We start from the raw sequence: 18,066 nt of genomic DNA on the forward strand, positions 1-18,066 counted from the left end.
GTTTGTAATGTTTTCATTCCCTTTCAAAGTTTTTAGAAATTTGAGGGCTGGTTCTGTATGAAACATTTTCACTTTCAGGTTAGGAAAGTGTTGTATATTGAATAGATTGTAATGTCTTTGTGTATAATTTAGATAAAATGCTCACATACTCACAAACCATAATAAGAGCTGTGTTCTGTTTCAAGGACTTTATCAATCAATCTGTATAATATCTACTCTTCTGTGAAACATTAGCAAGGGATGTGGATTAAAGAAAAACATTTCATATATAAATATGCAAGAATATATACATTAATAAAAATACTCATTTAAGAGCATTTTTGTTTTTGTTTTTTGACAAGTTCATCTATATATGTACATATATATGCGTATATACCATATATATGTGTGCATATCTATGTGGGTGTATGTGCAGTGTTCGGTGACCACATTAACTGCACAGTATACTTTCTTATGGCCATTCCAATTATGCTGATCCCTTTCTTCTTCCCAAATATACCTCCTATAAATATACTATATATGATTCTATAGATTCTGACCCACTGGCTTTAAGGTTGATGGATTGCAGATTATTTGATGGATCATAAACACCATTCCTGGGGCTATATGCTTAAAGAAATGGTACTCCTTAACCAGGATCATTTAATTGTCAGTGGCTCCTCAGTGAGACATGGCGATTCATGACTCTCTTCCCTATACATGATGGAACTTGTGCCAGTCCAGTGCAAGAATCAATAGGTGCTGTTTTTTAATGATTGAAATGATCATGCCATTTCCTGAAGACAATGTTTCAGTGAAATCAGGATAATCTTCATTATCCTCAAGTTCTTATGCTATTCCTGTCTTCTTTTCCAAGATATATTTTCCAAGATATATCCTGGATCTAGGGAGGGGATCATATAGCTGTCCCATTTGGGGATGAGCATTCAAAAGTCACTTAACCTCTGCACTTAGAAGCTGTATAGTTCTTTGCATTCAGCATCACACATTGCAAAAAGACGCTATTCTATACTAGGATAAGAAGTGCACTGGGGATACAAACACAAATATATAGAAGGCTTCCATCATGTCTATTCAGGAAAAAAAACAGTAGTAGATTCTCCCCTATGTCATTGAACTTCTTCATAAGCTTTTATGCTGCTATCTTCAAGGCTTTGATATGGACAGGAACTGGGTTAAAGGGAATAAAGAAATGAGAACCATGTATAGATAATCTGGGGTTGAAAGGAACATGGACTCTTTTGGAGAAACAGCAAGAGAAAACTGGAAATTTACCAGAATCTACAACTGAATATTTTGAATTAAAATAATAAAAGGAAAACATTTGATTTTGATATGTGATGGAACAAAATAATCCTGCTTTGAATAGTATACTATACTGAAAATAATCTATTTCATTATTTTATTTTAAATATTGGATCAGCAGCTACACGAATCAGTTGATCCACTGATATTTGGTGTTCATTTTCTAAGATAATTCTTGGGGACAAATGAAAAATCTTGGGGAAAAATATCCTCTCTTTGTGGGGCAAGAACATCAAGAAGATGCTTTTCCTTGGAGTCTGATGACAAACAGAGATTATGTGGGCAAATCACTCAAAAATGTCTAAAATTCTATTACACATTTAGTCTGATATTGATATTACATACTTTATTCAGATATTGTTTGATCTAGATCTTAATTATTATACACTCTCCAATGGAAATGCAATACAATGTCATGTAACTTCTGCCGGCTCTAATACTTTAGCATTTTATGTATATAATATGTATAGTATATAAACTATGAGTATTTAGTAACTTTGCCCCTAATATTTAATTGGCCTGTCAGTCCTACTGAAGAGGAAGCATGCTGCATTAAATTATTTTCCTGCAAATTCAATTTGACAACCTACACATAGTTAACATAAGTGATATATAATATGCTTAAATCTCAATGATCTTCATTGATAATCATATTACATATATATATATATAAAACAGAAGATTTAGAATAATAAAATCACTCAAGAATTTGAAATATATTACTTTTATGAAAACTAATCTTGAATCTAGTTTCTCTGGGTTTTATTTTCCTTGTAAAAAGTGAAAGAAATACGTTGTTAACATCTTAGCAAGTAAAGGGATGCCCAATGCCTGCCTTTGTATGAGGGAGATTTTATGGGATTTTCCCCATGGAATTAGGTCACAGAGCTCATTGGGATGAGTTAGCGACATCACCTGAGAGAAACTCAAGACAGTCTACTCATACTTATTTGTCAAGAAATTAGATAACTTACTCAAGTATTCTACTTGACATGAATGGAACTAATTTAAAATGAAGGCAAATGATACAGAAACATACAGAATTCAGCTCATATTCATGTTTCTTTTGATACATTTCCTGGATATGATGTCTCACAATGTTACTTAGAATCTTATTCTTCCCTTGCAAAAAATTTCATATTTTTCCTCATTTCAATATATATTCAGGTTATCAAACTACTTTCATATTATTGACATTGTTTAAATGGCAAGCATTTTAATACTTAAATCTCTTCCAATATTCATTAGATTTGTGAGAGTATAAAGTTGTAATTTTATTGTCACATGAACTAGTATTGCTATGTCACAATATTAAGTAGTTAATTCATTATAAATATGTAATCTCAAAAAGAGGTATCTCGGGATCCTCCTGCCTCTGCCTCTTCAGCATATCCTACCAATGTGTGTCACCATAACCAGGGACTGGGGGAGAAATAGTCTTCAGGAAAGAGTATGCATATTAGTTATCCAATATCAAAAGTTCAGCCCTGAAAACATACATATGAGTAACATTATACAGACTGAGGCAGTTACATGTAGGAATATACATGTATATACATATATGCACATAGTAACACTTAGTGAAAAAGGCTATAACTGTGAAAGAGAGCAATAAGGTTTATGTGGGATAGTTTGAAGGGAGAAAAGGTAGAGGAGAAATAATGTATTTAATTATAATCTCAAAAATATTCACCTAAAACATTGAAGGACCCTCTACGGAATAATGTCATTTCATTCTATATAATACCTAAATAACATAGTAACTCTGTGGGTAAATATTGACTTCTTTATCATTCCATTATCTTTTGAAGTGTGCCCATTTTTCTTGATGTTCGTATGGGGATGAATGAATGGGTGAGTGGGTAGCATATATGTTTGTACACAAGAGGGAGAGTATGCTGTTTGTGCTTGCACACATATATGCAAATAAATAAGACCATATTGACTATGTTCATCTGTTGTACATTACCTGATTGCCTTGGGGAAAGTTCTGGAATGCAATTTTAGATTTTTGTGTTTGAGTAGATTAACAGCCCTCTGAATTTCTGGTATCTATTTATAACTGTTGAACCAACATTAAGTTAAGGGGCCCTATGATGCCTGGCTTCTGACATGGGTTCTAGAAATCAGAACTGATGTCCTTCTCTCAGCACAGCATGAAGTACTCTTACCCACTGATCCATTTCCACAACAAAGTAAGGGTAATATTTAATATTTGTCAGAAACCACTATTAATTTCTTCCACATTTTCCTGATGGCACTCTTCATTTCCTTATTCCTAAAAGTGTAAACCATAGGATTGAGCAATGGTGTCAAGACTGTGGTAAATACAACAGCATTTTTCTCAAAGGAGAATGCAGATATTGGTCTTGCATATGTTAATATGCATGGGACAAAGAACAAAACCACAACAGTAATGTGAGATGCACAGGTGGAGAGAGCTTTAAATTTCCCTTCAGAGCTGTGGGCTCTCAGAGAGAACAAGATGACACTGTAGGAGACAAGCAATAAGGAAAAAATAATGATGCAGATAGACCCACTGTTGGCAAACACCAAAATAGCAAATATGTGTGTGTCAGTACATGCAAGTTTCAGTAATGGGAACAAGTCACACATGTAATGATCAATGACATTGGGCCCACAGAAGGGCAACTGCAAAGTGAAGATGATTTGTATAATGGAATGCAAGAATCCTCCTCCCCAGGCAACTACCACAAGATGTCCACAGAGACTCCGGTTCATGATGGAAGAGTAGTGAAGGGGCTTGCAAATGGCCACATAGCGGTCATAGGCCATGGCTGACAGGACAATCACCTCTACCCCAGTGAAGAAGTGGACAGCAAACAGTTGTGTCATGCAACATTCAAAGGAGATGCTCTTCCTCTCATAGAAGAAGTCTATGATCATCTTGGGTGTAACAGTAGAAGAAGTGCATGCATCCAGTAAGGACAGGAATATCAAGAAGAAGTACATGGCGGAACCCAGCAGTGCAGGGCTGTAGATAATGGTCATCACAATTATCATATTGCCCCCAATAGTTGCAAGGTAGATCAAAGAAAATACAACAAACAATATTTTCTCAACTTTTGAGTTCTGTAAAAGGCCCAGGAATATGAACTCAGTGACATAGCTCTGGTTTTCCATGATTCACAAGATGATGGTGAAAGTAAGATGTGTTTAAGTACATCTACAATTATGAAAAAAACAAATACTTAATACAATTTATAGAAGTTGGTGTGCATTTATGCAAAATTACTGTGATTTATTTTATTACTATTATAAACACGTTTGTAAAGTGTACAGTTATATAGCGTGCAAAATTGAGGTCAGGATAAAATTTTGAATACCTTAGAATAGAGACATTTTAAAATGGGATTAAAGAATCTGCTCTCTGTTGGAGGAGAGAAATAATGTACCTTGGAACAGTCATTTTGTATCATTATCTTAGTAATTTTGAAGTGAAATGTTGAAAAACGTTTAGAAACTCTATTCTAGATATGAACAAAGGATAATTTAATAATACTGTCGACATCATATGAATTAGTCCAGTATGACGAATCATTAGTGATTAATCAGAATTCTACCTTAGCTATCAACAGGAGAAGTCACAAATTGTTCACTTGAAAATCTGGCTGTACTGTGGATTTTTTTTACAATGATGAAGGGTGTTTCAACATAAAAAAAATTGATCTACACTTCTTTAAGAAAAATTCTGTCTGTTGTGTGTTTTCAAAATGTTGAAATTTTACTTTAAATTCATCATTCTAAAATGTGTCCAGAACTTTATAAAAAATCAGTCTGCTGTCATAAAAACTAAATGAAATTAGTGAGACTATAAGCTATGTGAGCTTCAAGATTCACCCAGTAGTCAAAAGTATTTGCAAAGGTTATGGATTCTATTTTATTATTTTCAAATTTTATAATGAAATTGTTAAGATAACAATGAGTAGATGATTAATCTGGGATCTTAAGAGACCCAGGCACTAACACTCAGGAGGTCTCCCCAGAGTCAACTGGGTAAAGACAGAATTTGTATTCCTCAGTGAAAACTTCAGAGTAGCATTGTTTTTCCGCCATCTCCCTCTTCCAGTGAAGGTTAAACAATGTTATTACCTTCTTCATGTGGGAAAGGCATCTGGATCAAGATAACAGAATAATAGATGGTGAAGAATCAGAAGGAAGGGGCTAGTCGGGTAACATGAAAACTGGTGGCAGCATATATCTAAAGAAGAAACTACTCTTTGAATAAAATTTAGACTCCTGAGGCTTAAGTACTTGCTAGTTATTAATACAATATGACTTTCTTCAGATAGTATAGTTTGGCAATATGGATGATTTTAAATCTATATGAATTTACTCTAAAACACCACATTCATAAACAGCCTGCTTGCTCCTCTCCAAGGTTGATGCATAAGATCAAATGAAAATGTCAAAATATCACTCATGGTAATTAATTCATGTATTTCACTAAAACTGAAAAATTTTATAGAAAGAAGTATCAAAGCTTTTTATGGTAATCATAGAAAAATAATTATTGGAGGAGGACTGGAGAGATGGCTCAGTGGTTAAGAATACTGACTGCTCTTCAAGAGGAATGGGGTTCAATTCCCAGCACCCACATGATAGCTCACAACTGTCTGTAACTCCAGTTCTAGGGTACCAGACAATCATGGCAAAACACCAGTGCACATTTTAAAAATAAACAATAATAATAATTATAGAACCAAAACTTATAGGAAGAAATGTTAAGGACTAAGAATAAGTAACACTAGACAACATGCACCAGAGAATTCAATTTTAGATACCACTCTTGCTTTGCATAACCGAAGCTGTTGTGGAGGCACAAACTACTCAGGGTCAGAGACTATGAGCTTTCTTCACCCAACAGCGCTGCATAATAGGATGATTTGGCCAAGGGCGTGTTTACTAGGAGTTTGGAAGGGTCTACACTTGGCTGTAAGGTGTGCTTTGATCTTGCAAGGGGGAGGCCTTTTGCCTCTCCCTTTGGCATATTATAAAAAGCTCTTTTGAATAAAGTTCTGGGCTGTTGGGTATTGACCCGGGGTCCTCCTAAAGCTATCCCGTGTCTCTGTCTTTCTCCTCGCTGTCTAGGTCTATCTTTCTATCTGATATTTTCTCATTCCTCTCTCCTCCACCTAAGAACCCTTCAATAGGTGAGAACAGGTTAGAGCTTGACTCCCACAAGCTGTTAAGTCATTTTCTTTATATTTATTCAAAAGGCAAAATACTGGATTTCATAGTTGCAAGATATGATGATTTCAACTCACAGTGCTTTCTAAGGTTCGGAATGATTAATGGTAGAGTATAAAGTCCATCCTACAGAAAGAAAAAAAAGTCCTGAGTGACATGTTCCAAAGTACACAGGTTCAATGTTAATTTTAAATCTAGGTAAATCTTAGCATCTTTTTTTACATTCTAATTAAGATTAGTTTCAACTAAAATGGCACTATCATTTTTCTACCAAAACATACAAAAAGGAGACTATTTTGCAGTTGTGATCACAAGGGTTATGATTTTACATCATTTAGGAGATGATTAACATGAGGTGTTAAACTGAATTTTACTGTAAATTGAATTTTTTGCTATAAAAAGAATAAGAATTGAAAATTAATCTAAACACAAATAAACTCTGTTATTTAGATGAGACAAATATTTTCATTTTTTCTTCACTTTCTTGACAAATGCATACAGTAAAGCTGTGTGGCCATATCAAGTGAATCAAAGATAGTGATATTCTGGAAGTAAACTAGAAATTTAAAAATTGTTCACTTTCTGCTCTTTGAGAATCTAGGAAGCATAGGGAAGCAGGATAGGATCACAATATATTGTTTATATATATAAAATTCTCAAAGAATAAAAAAATTATTTTGAAAATAAGTAGCAAAACAGCTTGATGTCAAAATAGCCATGTATTATTGAATGTAGTACCTCATCCCAAGCTCTCTACTTCATTATAAAAAAAGTTGATAGGGTTTTTCTATTTGTTTGTTTTCATGAGAATTGACATGGTCCTAGAGAGGCCAGGTTGGATTCAAACTTACCAGATAGCTTGAATGAATTTAAACTCCTGATTTTTGTGCCTCAACCTCCAAAGTATGAGGATTATAAACATGTGACATCACACTCAGCCAACTTCATAGCTTTTATCATCAAATTCTATAAACTCTAAGTCAAAAGGAACTTGTGAATACTGACATTACCTTTACTTTAGGCAATGCTTGTGTACCTGAAAGAGAGGAAAAACAGTCCATAACTTTCTTTTCTCTAATAGCTATAGTCTTGAAAATTCTAGAGCTATACAGGATGCCATTAGTCATCTCCTTGACCAATAACTTTAGGAAGTTTGTCTCCCTGGGCCCAACTATCCACATGGCCCACTATCTTAGCAACAAGGCGAATTGTAGCACCAGTATATCTACAAGAAACAGAATTTTTTTTTTGTTAATATAAAATGTCTGTAAAATCCAAAAATATCAGAAGGATGAGCTGAAAGGTTATTATTCTAGGTGATTGTTTTGAAATGTATTGCAAAAAATAAACAATGTTATAACAAATGATAGTCATGTATTCAACTCTCAGTTGAAATTATTTTAGTCCATAAATCCACCATATATTTATCTATGATTACTAGCTATCAATAAAAGATGTATTACTTGTCTGTGTCTCAATAGAAATTTCTTTCTACAGTTCTCTGGAAAAGATGCTCTCCAAAAACAACTAATCCTCTTTTCTCCCCTCAGTGTTGATCTGCTATTATCCCTAAATGTCTCAACTTTCTTATCTTACTATTTTTGAAACATTGGAGAAAGCACTTTTCTCTGTTTCCTCTCCTATCCTTCCTAATGGATTTCTGAAACTCCTCTTTGATGACTTGGTGAATCAGCTCATTTTGGAAGAATTATCAAGCCAGACTACTAGTCCTAAAGCAGTTCAAAGCTTCAATTTAGATTTTTCTAGAAGAGTTCTGAGGCAAAAACTAATACTTAGGGAAACTTAAGAAGACATAAATCAGGAGTCTCTTCATTTTGTAACATAGGTAACTTTGAACATAATGTTATTTCTTGTGCCATGTTTTAGTGTTAGGTTGTAGACATAGTATATGTATATATTATATATTGTATAAATATATAGTATATATAAATATTGTATAGAGTTTAACATAACTTCAGCCTGCCATAAACCTGTATCAGCATCCTTTACAAAAACTCAAAGCATACTACCTTTACATACAAATATCAAAATGGTGAGTATACATAATACATTCATAATCATGTATATCGAAAAAAGTAAAGTACGATTGCATGGATAATAGAAACACAGGATTTGGTGCTGTTACACATTATGTGGTTTCAAAAGAAACGTGGAAATGTGAAATAATGATTGCTTACATTAAGTTTGAAGAAATGCATAATCATCAGAGGACAGGAAAGCAGAGAATTAAGAATTTCCCAGAATGACAGAAAGCAGAGGAGAGAGAGAGAGAGAGAGAGAGAGAGAGAGAGAGAGAGAGAGAGAGAGAGAGAGAGAGGAGAAATACAGGAGAGAGATGACAGACAAAGAGGAGGAGGAGGAGAAGTGGAGTATGTAGGTTGGGAAGGGAGGAAAGAGGGCTGGAAAAAATTTACAATCTGAAGACTGCTTTTTATGGACATGTGAGCAGTTATATTTTTCTTTGTGTATTTGTGGGCTATTACTATTTAGTGTATATTTGTGTGTATATTTTTGTATATTTGTATTTTCTGAGCTCTGTGTGTATCATTTTATCACCTTCTATATGCTCTTATTTTAATAATAAAATTTCCCATTTAGAATGAGGAATCTGATCAGGAGAATTTATATGACTTTCTCAAAAACACATTCATGAAGTAAAAAAATCAACATTTGAATTAAGCACAGTGTCTTGACCACAGAACCCAAAACATAACTTGCTTTATCACAGTTTAAATCATCTCTGAAAATGTAAAAATGTACCTTATATGTCTAACCATATGTCAGTTGTATGAAAATCCTGAAGACAGCCATGCCCTGATTTTTAGGAGTGCACTCCATTCACTCATGATCAAAACACAGTTTGTATCCAATGCTTCCTGCCATATGTAATAGAGAAGAGCAGCTCTCACAGCATCAGAGGAGATGTTACCAATGCTTTCTCACATTATCTGCATCATGTTCTAAGAATAAAGACAAAATAAAAAAGCCAAGATTCCACTTTGTTAGTGAATGGAATTTAATGTGGATTTCTTGAGAGTTGATCCACCTGTGAGACCTATTCTTAGCTCCCTGAGGATTTGTACGATTTATGGCCCCAGGAGTATCCAAGGCATAATTTCATGTACTTTTTCATTTGATTGTTTATAACACTTACATTCTCAACTAAAATCAATTTTAAAATATTGGGGTGGAGACATTTCTATTTGATAATCTTAAGGAATATTACTCTAAATAATAAAACACTATTATATAATGTGTGGAATGCAGCATCTCTCCCCAAAATTTAAGTAGAATGCTTGTGTACTAACCAAAATAAAAGCTGATTTTTGTCATGAGGAATCTACCAATCAAGGCATGAGCATAATTTGTATGGTTTTAGGAAAATACTAGAAAGGACTGTATTCATTAACAGATGTATTGATTCCCTCTAAGAATATTTTATTTTATTTACTTTTTGACACTCACAAATATATACAATGTATTATGATCATACTGACTACCTTCTCTTATCCACCTTCCAATCCTGATGACTGCCCTTTTTCTCAGTTGGTCCTCCTGTATCTACTGCTTTTGTTTCTGACCCACAGGCTGTAAGGTTGCCTGTATGAGCATGGGCTGGGAATTATTCATTGGAGTTTGTTGAACTTCACTGTTGTTATTACATACCTAAAGAAAGTAATACCCCTTCTCTAGCAATCTTTAACTGTCAATATCTCCTCAGTGAGGGGAGAGAACTCATGAGTCTATTGCTTATCGATGAAATGTTAAACGACTGAATCTTGTGCCTGTATTGTGCAGGTATCAACACATGCTGTTTGTGGTTACAATTTCTTTATCATATCCAGTACAAGTGATTTCGTAGCATCCTCTTGCTTTTAATTTCTTTCATTCCTTCTGCCCTCCCTTTGAAAATATTTTTCAGATCTTGGAGGGGGTAATATAGCAGTGCCATTTAAGACTGAACATTGAAGAGTTACTTATTTTCCGTACTTGGAAGAGTTATATATAACTATCACATGATACTATAAATGCACTAATAATATGAACATATCAGAGATGAAGCAATTTAACTATTAAGTAGAAGAAAGGTAAATGTTAATTTATTAGTATTTTAAATATATTTTATAATCTACAAGTAAACATAAAATTATAATATGTATTTGTAATAAACATGTTATTTTTAGCAAAACATTTAATACTAACACCAAGATTAAAACCCATAAATTCAAATTTTTTTTAGATTTCTGAAAAAAGCTTGAGTCTTACAGACCATTCCACAGATTACTAAAGATGGAACAAATGAGCTCACTTAAGAAGTTGCCTCACAATTGACTATTTTGATCATTATCATCTTTCGTTTTGCTTTTTTTTTTTTTTTTTTTTTTTGGTTTTTCGAGACAGGGTTTCTCTGTGTAGTTTTGGAGCCTGTCCTGGATCTCACTCTGTAGACCAAGCTTGCCTTGAACTCACAGAGATCCACCTGGCATTTTCCTTCCAAGTGCTGGAATTAAAGGCATGCGCCATCACTGCCCAGCAGTTATCTCTTTCTATGAATGGTCAGATGGTGAATTCAACACTTTTCCATTTCCAGTGATCTTTGGTCTCAAATACATATTTTCATACAGGAACCAATGCATTATCTCTATATTTATCCTTAAATATTTCATGACCTCTTTGCTCAAACAGTCATACATTGGAAAATGATAGATCTTTTTCTCCTGACTGGCTGTGTCCTCACAGCGGAAATTGTGCCCACTGCCTCCTGAGTAGTGACCTTGGGAAGACCCTAGATCCACCATCTGTATTGCTTACTGTTTATTCCACAATCATTTTAGCAGCAAAGTTAATATGCCCCAATTTACCTGCAGTCAATAGGATGTCATTGTTAAGTGTGACATGATATAACACTCAAAGCTATCAGAGGGGTGAGTAGCATGGTATCAATATAAAATATTGCTTTAAAATATAATATATACAAGTAAACACTGTTATTACAAATAACAATAAATTAAAACTTAAATAATAAATTATATGTAATATATAATATAATTTAATTGTTGCATATATTAAATTTCATAAGGCAATAATATTTTATCTAAGATTATCATTTACTACTAAAAGATTTATTTTCTTTTTTTTATAGCTAAGAAAATCCCTTTCCATGATCCTGTAGGAAATACATTCTCTTCAGATTCTTTTTCTCTCCCCAACTGTTGCTGTCCTGATTTCCTTAAATATCTCAGTTTTCTTGTCTTAGGGTTTCTGAAATGAAGGTTAAAGGACTTTTCTCCCTTTTTTTCAGCCATACTTGATGAATGATGTCTTGGTGATTCTGTTTACATTCAAGAGAGACCAGATCAAAGTACTTGCACTGAAATGGTTTAGAGTTTCACTTATTTTTCTTGAAATGTTTGAAGTGGATCCTAAAGCTGAGGGGAAATGAAGTGGGCAAGATTAAATCAGAGGAAGTAACGCTGTGACTTGAGTCACAGTTTTTGAGCATTAGTGACCTCCCTGTGCTATGTGATAGTCTGTATTTGTGAAAACAGAGAATGTTTGTTCACTATCAAAAACTATAAAATGTATAAGAGCATTTCAAATACCATGTTCCAATATCAGCATTCTTTAAACAACCTCAAATCACACCAGCTTTAAATCAAAATGTCATATTTATAAGACTATTAATACATAAATTAACATGTATTTAGAAAAATAAAGAATGATTGGAGAGATAAAAGAAAGACTTGTGTCACATTTCTGAATTATTTGGTTCCAACTTGAAGATGAAACATTTAAAATGTGTTTAATACTATTAAACTTGAGAAACACATAGTCAGAATTAAATAGAACTTCCTTGGACAGGAGGAAGGATGAAAAGAAAGAAGGATAAAGGATGAAAGACAGAAGGGAAAGAGAGGTGATGGGAGGGAGTTTGTACTATAACAACAGTTGTGAAGTGCTGCTAATCTATGGTCTCCTCATGTGTCATTCCATTCACTTCTGAATCCCTGACTTTAGTCACACAATTTCCTCTATAAAGGTAAACAATCTGAGGACCAGGGTTTTTGCTACTCTCAAGAATAGTTATGAAGTGAATAAATCATGATTATGCTAAATGTTAAATTTTATCACAATTTAAAAATCACCCCATGAAAAATGAAGTGCCTTATGAGCCTGACCATGTGTCAACTGCGTGAAAAAATCTGAGGATGGCCAACCTTTAATATTTGTGGTCAAATGTACATTCAGTAGTGACCAAGATTCTCTGCTTCTCTTTAGTTCTTCCTTTCATATCTAAGGGAAAACAGGAGAGCACATTATGCAGTGAGAGTAGAGGATGTTACCTCTGCTTCTTGAGGCTGTGTTCACCATGGTTGCCGAACAAAACAAAACTGAATGGTCCAAAAATCCTGCTTGACTACATCTCAAATTATAAAAGGTTTCCCTGAGCCAACATGAGTCTGTGAGACTAATTCTTAGTCACTTCAGGTTTTAAAAATTTTTGGTCCCATGAGAATCCAACACACAATGTATATAACTTTTCATTTAACTATGTATTTATACTTTTTCTATGTTCATCCAAATTATGTTGTGTTTTTATTTAGTTTTGGGAGGATTCTGTTAGATAAATGCTTTTGTATGCCATAATCTTAATAAATATTACACTATTTCATAATATATGGAATGCAGTATTTGTGTAGAATATAGAGAAAATGCTTTCTGTCAAAAGTAATCTATCAAAGAAAATATAAGAAAAATATGCAATGTTTTGGGAAACACTATCAAGGTCTGTTTACTAATGAAAAACCTTTTAGATATGAGACTTGTACATTGATAGGAATATCATTCATTTCATCTAAGAATACATTCTTTATCTTTTACTTAATTTTGAAAATTTTATGCATATAGGGACCATGTATAATGATTCCTTGTCCTCCCTCCAATCTTCCAGTTCCCCTTCTCATTATCAACCACTCCTTTTCTTATAGCCATGTATTTTTTTATTTTAGTAACTCAATTTACACTTTCCTATATGAACAAGTATAGGTAGTTACATTCTAGACCATGAAATCACCTATGCCTACATACCTGAAGAATTTGATACGCCTTTCCTCCTTGAACTGTCAACAGATCCTTAGGAAGTTGTGTGGCCTCATGAACACATCTTTTAACTACAATGTTGAAGGGCCTAGTCTTATGCAAGTTTTATCCAGATATTCACAGTTGGTGTTTTCTTCATGGTTCAATGACCATGACATATCCACCAGACAATGCATCATAACACATTTTCCTATTCTCCAGGTCTTACATGCTATTCTGTCTTCTTTTTTGAGATACTTCCTGGTGTTTGAAGGGATGATTGTAGCTGTCCCATTACAGGATGAGTATTCATCATTCACCTATGTTCATTATTTTAAGAGTTACAAATCTCTGCATTAACCTCTGTTCACATCAAAAAGAAGCTTCTCTGTCCATAACTGAGAGTTTAAGTAGATTATGGTGAAAATATAATCAATTAAGAGGCAATTTGATACTTGTCCACTAAGGAAAAAGAAACAAAAACATTATCCTCTAGGGTCTATGACTTCACTAGCCAAGGGTTTTTGCTAAAGTTTGTAGTATCAGGTATGTATATTTAAGAATATCTCAAATCATATCTGAAAGTTATTGGTTATCCCACAAACTCTTAAGTCACTATTGCTGCAGTGGACACATCTTACCTAAAAGCTCCATATTCTGACACACCTGGACTAGAGATCAGTAAGACATTTGATGAGTTTTCTCCTCCAGAAGCACATATCGCACTTTGGAGACTATGAACAGTAGCCAGAAGAAAGATGTTCAATGGAGCTCTTATTTGAGCTTCTATGAAATTAACATACACTTAGAAATTTTACACACACAGTGACATGGAATAACCATTCCCAATCCAGAAGTGATGTCTGAGATCAAACACAGGAATGACAGGACTAAACCACAATGAAAGCTCAGAAGAGCAAACACAAAACTCTGCAGCTCATGTGCTGTAGCATCTAGAGCATGTGATGTATCATCTGATATCTCACTCTTCACTTCTGCTGCCAACAACCAGCAGCAGCCTTTCCCATGAGTTGGTTCCACTCTCTGCAGACAGATGTGTAGAGAATGTCCTATGGCTCTGGCATTTATGATAGTCTTGGGTATTCACTGTATATTGGGCTTCCTCTTCCCAGCTTTAAACAGTCACCTTCTGTAACTATAGACACTCCAGCCCTGACGTACATGGTTTAACTTCAACTTCTCTGAAAAAATAATGCAACAACTTTCCACAACCCTCTTCTACAATCTTATGTCTTTCATTCCCACAAAACCAATCCCTCAAAGACAAGGCTGCCAACTCATCCTCCAGCTGGGGATGGTAACATAGTCTAACACCAACTGCAGTTTGTCTTTCATGTAATCATGCTGGAGAACCCACTCCCCAGGCAGATGCTTTCAGGGAGAACTGAATCCCTTCTGCTTTCCCTTCTGCCTCATTCTCAGTTACTATTTTTTTTCCTGTCAGATAAGGTCACATTTTACAAGTTAGATCCCTTGATTATTGGGTCTTGCCTTTCAATCAGACTTGCTATTATACAGTGCAACATAGAGTGTTTCATTTTTGATAATTAGACTCTTCTTTCTGCACACACATAGTCTTCTAAACTTAAATTGCTGGAATTCATTTCCACATAACAAACCACACACACACACAGACACAGACATACACACACACACACACACACACACACACACACACACACACACATATATATATATCATTATTTGTTCACTTACATTGTGGATCTGGTCAAGTGCAATAAAAAAAAGCCAAACCACAGACTGAATATTCTGTTATCCTGAAGTTTCTTCATACCAAATAAATTGAGTTGTCTTTAAATTCAACTTCATGAAGTTCTCAGGACAGAAGCAAAAATGAAACCAGTCTCTTCAGGCAAATACCAATCATTTGACCCCTAGTGCATTCTCTGGTAGAGTCCTTCATTGATTCCAAAATTTCATGATGAAAACTTTCATTGTCTGTACTTTCTAAGTACTCTTTTTGTTGTAGTTTGTTTGTTTGTTTTTTTAAGACAGAGTTTCTCTGTGTAGCTTTGGTGCCTTTCCTGGAACTCATTCTGTAGATGAGGCTGGCTGGGAACTCACAGAGATCCACCTGCATCTGTCTCAGAGTCCTGGGATTAAAGGCATGAGCCACCACCGCAAGGCCTTTCTCAGTGTTCTTATTTTCTAAGCTCCTACCACAGTGACCCATGAAACACTGTCTCTGGCATGCTAGGGATTTTCTAGTCTAATGTACCAAACTCTTTGATATTAAAGCCACAAATCAGTTCTTAAAGCCTAAGAAACCTATGATTATGTTTATTAGAACAATAACCTCATTCCTTACACTAAATTTTATATCACTTATGCTTTTCATTGAAGCAACAGAATTCCTGACATGACATTCTATTGAAGGAAATGTATGTTGGGTTACATTGTTCCATGGGGCAATTCATCATGGTTGATGCTTATGACATCAGGAGGTTAAAGTAGTTGGTCACACTGTAACCATAATTTAGAAGCAGAGCTGTAAGACAAATTGCCAAATGATCTTATTAATAAAAACCCAGAACCAGATATTGAGGTAAAAACTGAAAATGAGGGAAGCAGAAAGAAGCCAGCCACGTTCTTACCACTAGGAAAGCCTCAGCCAATAGAGACCTACTTCCTGTATACCCACATCTATATGCCTCTCTGTCCCTGCCTTCTTACTGCCTCTCTCTGCCCAGCTACATCACTTCTTCTTTCTGCCCAGCTCTATCACTTCCTGTCTGTCTGTTCAGACCTCCAGACCTTCAGACCTCCATAATTACTGCTGAGATTAAAGGCATGTGCCACCATGCCTGGCTCTATTCCCATTATAGCCTTGAACTCACAGAGATCCAGATGGGGTGCACAAATAAAATATCACCACACAGAGCAATGAGTATCTTTCCTTTGCTAGCTTCCATTTGTTTGTAGCATCCATGACACAAGCTAAGAGAAGAGTTTCCATTTGTCAGGTGGATCTTCCCACATTGATAAACTACTCAAGAGGAACACTCAATGGTGTTTCTAGAGGCTAGCCTAATCGAGAAAATCCCTTACATATGTGCTTGCAAGCTTGTCTCCTAGGTGATTACAGATTTTTGTGAAGATGATTGTCATAACTATCTGACACTGTATCCATTTCATTTCTTTGCCTTGTCTTATTGAATTAGCTAAGATATGAAGCACTACAATGAATAGGAATACTGAGAGTGGAGACCTATGAGTTGTTCCTGATTATAGTAGGAATGTTTTAAGGTTTTCCCTCTTTAAGAAAATTCATCTTGAGAATTCATAAATCTTCTGCTGTGTTTGAGAACTGCCTCTCTCTTTAGCCCAGGATGCCTGAAACTTGCAGCAATCTCCTGAAATAAGCCTATCAGATAGTTGAATTAAAGCATGAGGCTCTAATTCTAATTTGAATCAGAGTTTAGAAATTCTGAAAATGTAGATTCTCGATGTCAAAGAATATTTATTTCTTTCATATTATCTGTCAGGTGATTTGAAAGCATGTTTAATATAAAAGAACTAAGTATTGAGTCAACAACTTGATAAAAAAATAAAACAAAAGTTACACATTAGACCCTTTCAGAAAGGGAAAATACAGAACAGTTTTGTAAATATATTTTTAAGCATTGATTCATAACCTGTTTTTATCAATTCAAATACAACAGGACATGAAAATTTTATAGGATTCTTGATAACATTAGAATATGGTACCCAGAAGCACCAAAACTTTCAGTAGTCCATACATTCAAAATACCAAGTTATATTCTTTCTATGTAAATTTCACATTTATGTTCTAACACAGAAAAATAACTTCACATAAATTATAACCTATATCTCCTAACATTTGTTAAATAAGTGTGAATCATCAGACACTAACAATTTCTGTATCCCTGACTTACTGTGAGTAGGCGTTGTTGGGATGTTGCATTTTGTAAGAACAGGACCTACCAGGAAGTGCCAGGGAATTAGATGACTTAGGAGCAGGCTGCTTTTGGGGGTTCTGGAAGGAGCTAGCAATAATGGAAGCACTATGAGGAGATCTATAAAAAGCCAGGAGGCCTATATGGTGAAGCAGAGCTATGATTTCCCAGTGGTTCAGAGAATTAAGGGTACAGAATATATATGGAGACAGCAATGCCTAACTGAGGGGCAAGGGAGCAAATTTCCCAGAGAATCCAGGTTTATGGGGTTCAAATAGTGGACCTAGATGATGGTGCAGGAGTGTCTTACAAAATCTAGATGAATGGACTCTTAAGTGGGTGCTGGTATAAAAATTGATGCCCAAGACCTGCCTTAGAAATTCACATCAAGTTGGAAAGGCACATCAAGACCCAAACTCAGGTCCTCATGAACATACACTAAGATCTATAACAAATTGAGCCATATTTCTATCCCTATAAATTAAATGAT

The 18,066-nt window shown here is 34.8% G+C and overlaps 1 protein-coding gene across 1 annotated transcript; it reads right to left on the reverse strand.

Moving 5' to 3' along the window:
* Positions 1–3,513: 3,513 nt before the first annotated feature.
* Positions 3,514–4,449, reverse strand: LOC131908324 (olfactory receptor 4C15-like). The gene has a single exon (XM_059259377.1). It carries the CDS (start codon positions 4,447–4,449, stop codon positions 3,514–3,516), a length of 936 nt encoding a protein of 311 aa, XP_059115360.1.
* Between the last annotated feature and the right edge of the window lie 13,617 nt (positions 4,450–18,066).

The sequence above is a fragment of the Peromyscus eremicus genome, chromosome 4 (genome assembly GCF_949786415.1).
Source record: "Peromyscus eremicus chromosome 4, PerEre_H2_v1, whole genome shotgun sequence".
In the NCBI taxonomy this organism is placed as follows: Eukaryota; Metazoa; Chordata; class Mammalia; order Rodentia; family Cricetidae; genus Peromyscus; species Peromyscus eremicus.

Coding starts and splice junctions, on each gene's coding strand:
- LOC131908324 (XM_059259377.1), bottom strand. CDS start 4,449: ATGGAAAACCAGAGCTATGTCACTGAGTTCATATTCCTGGGCCTTTTA.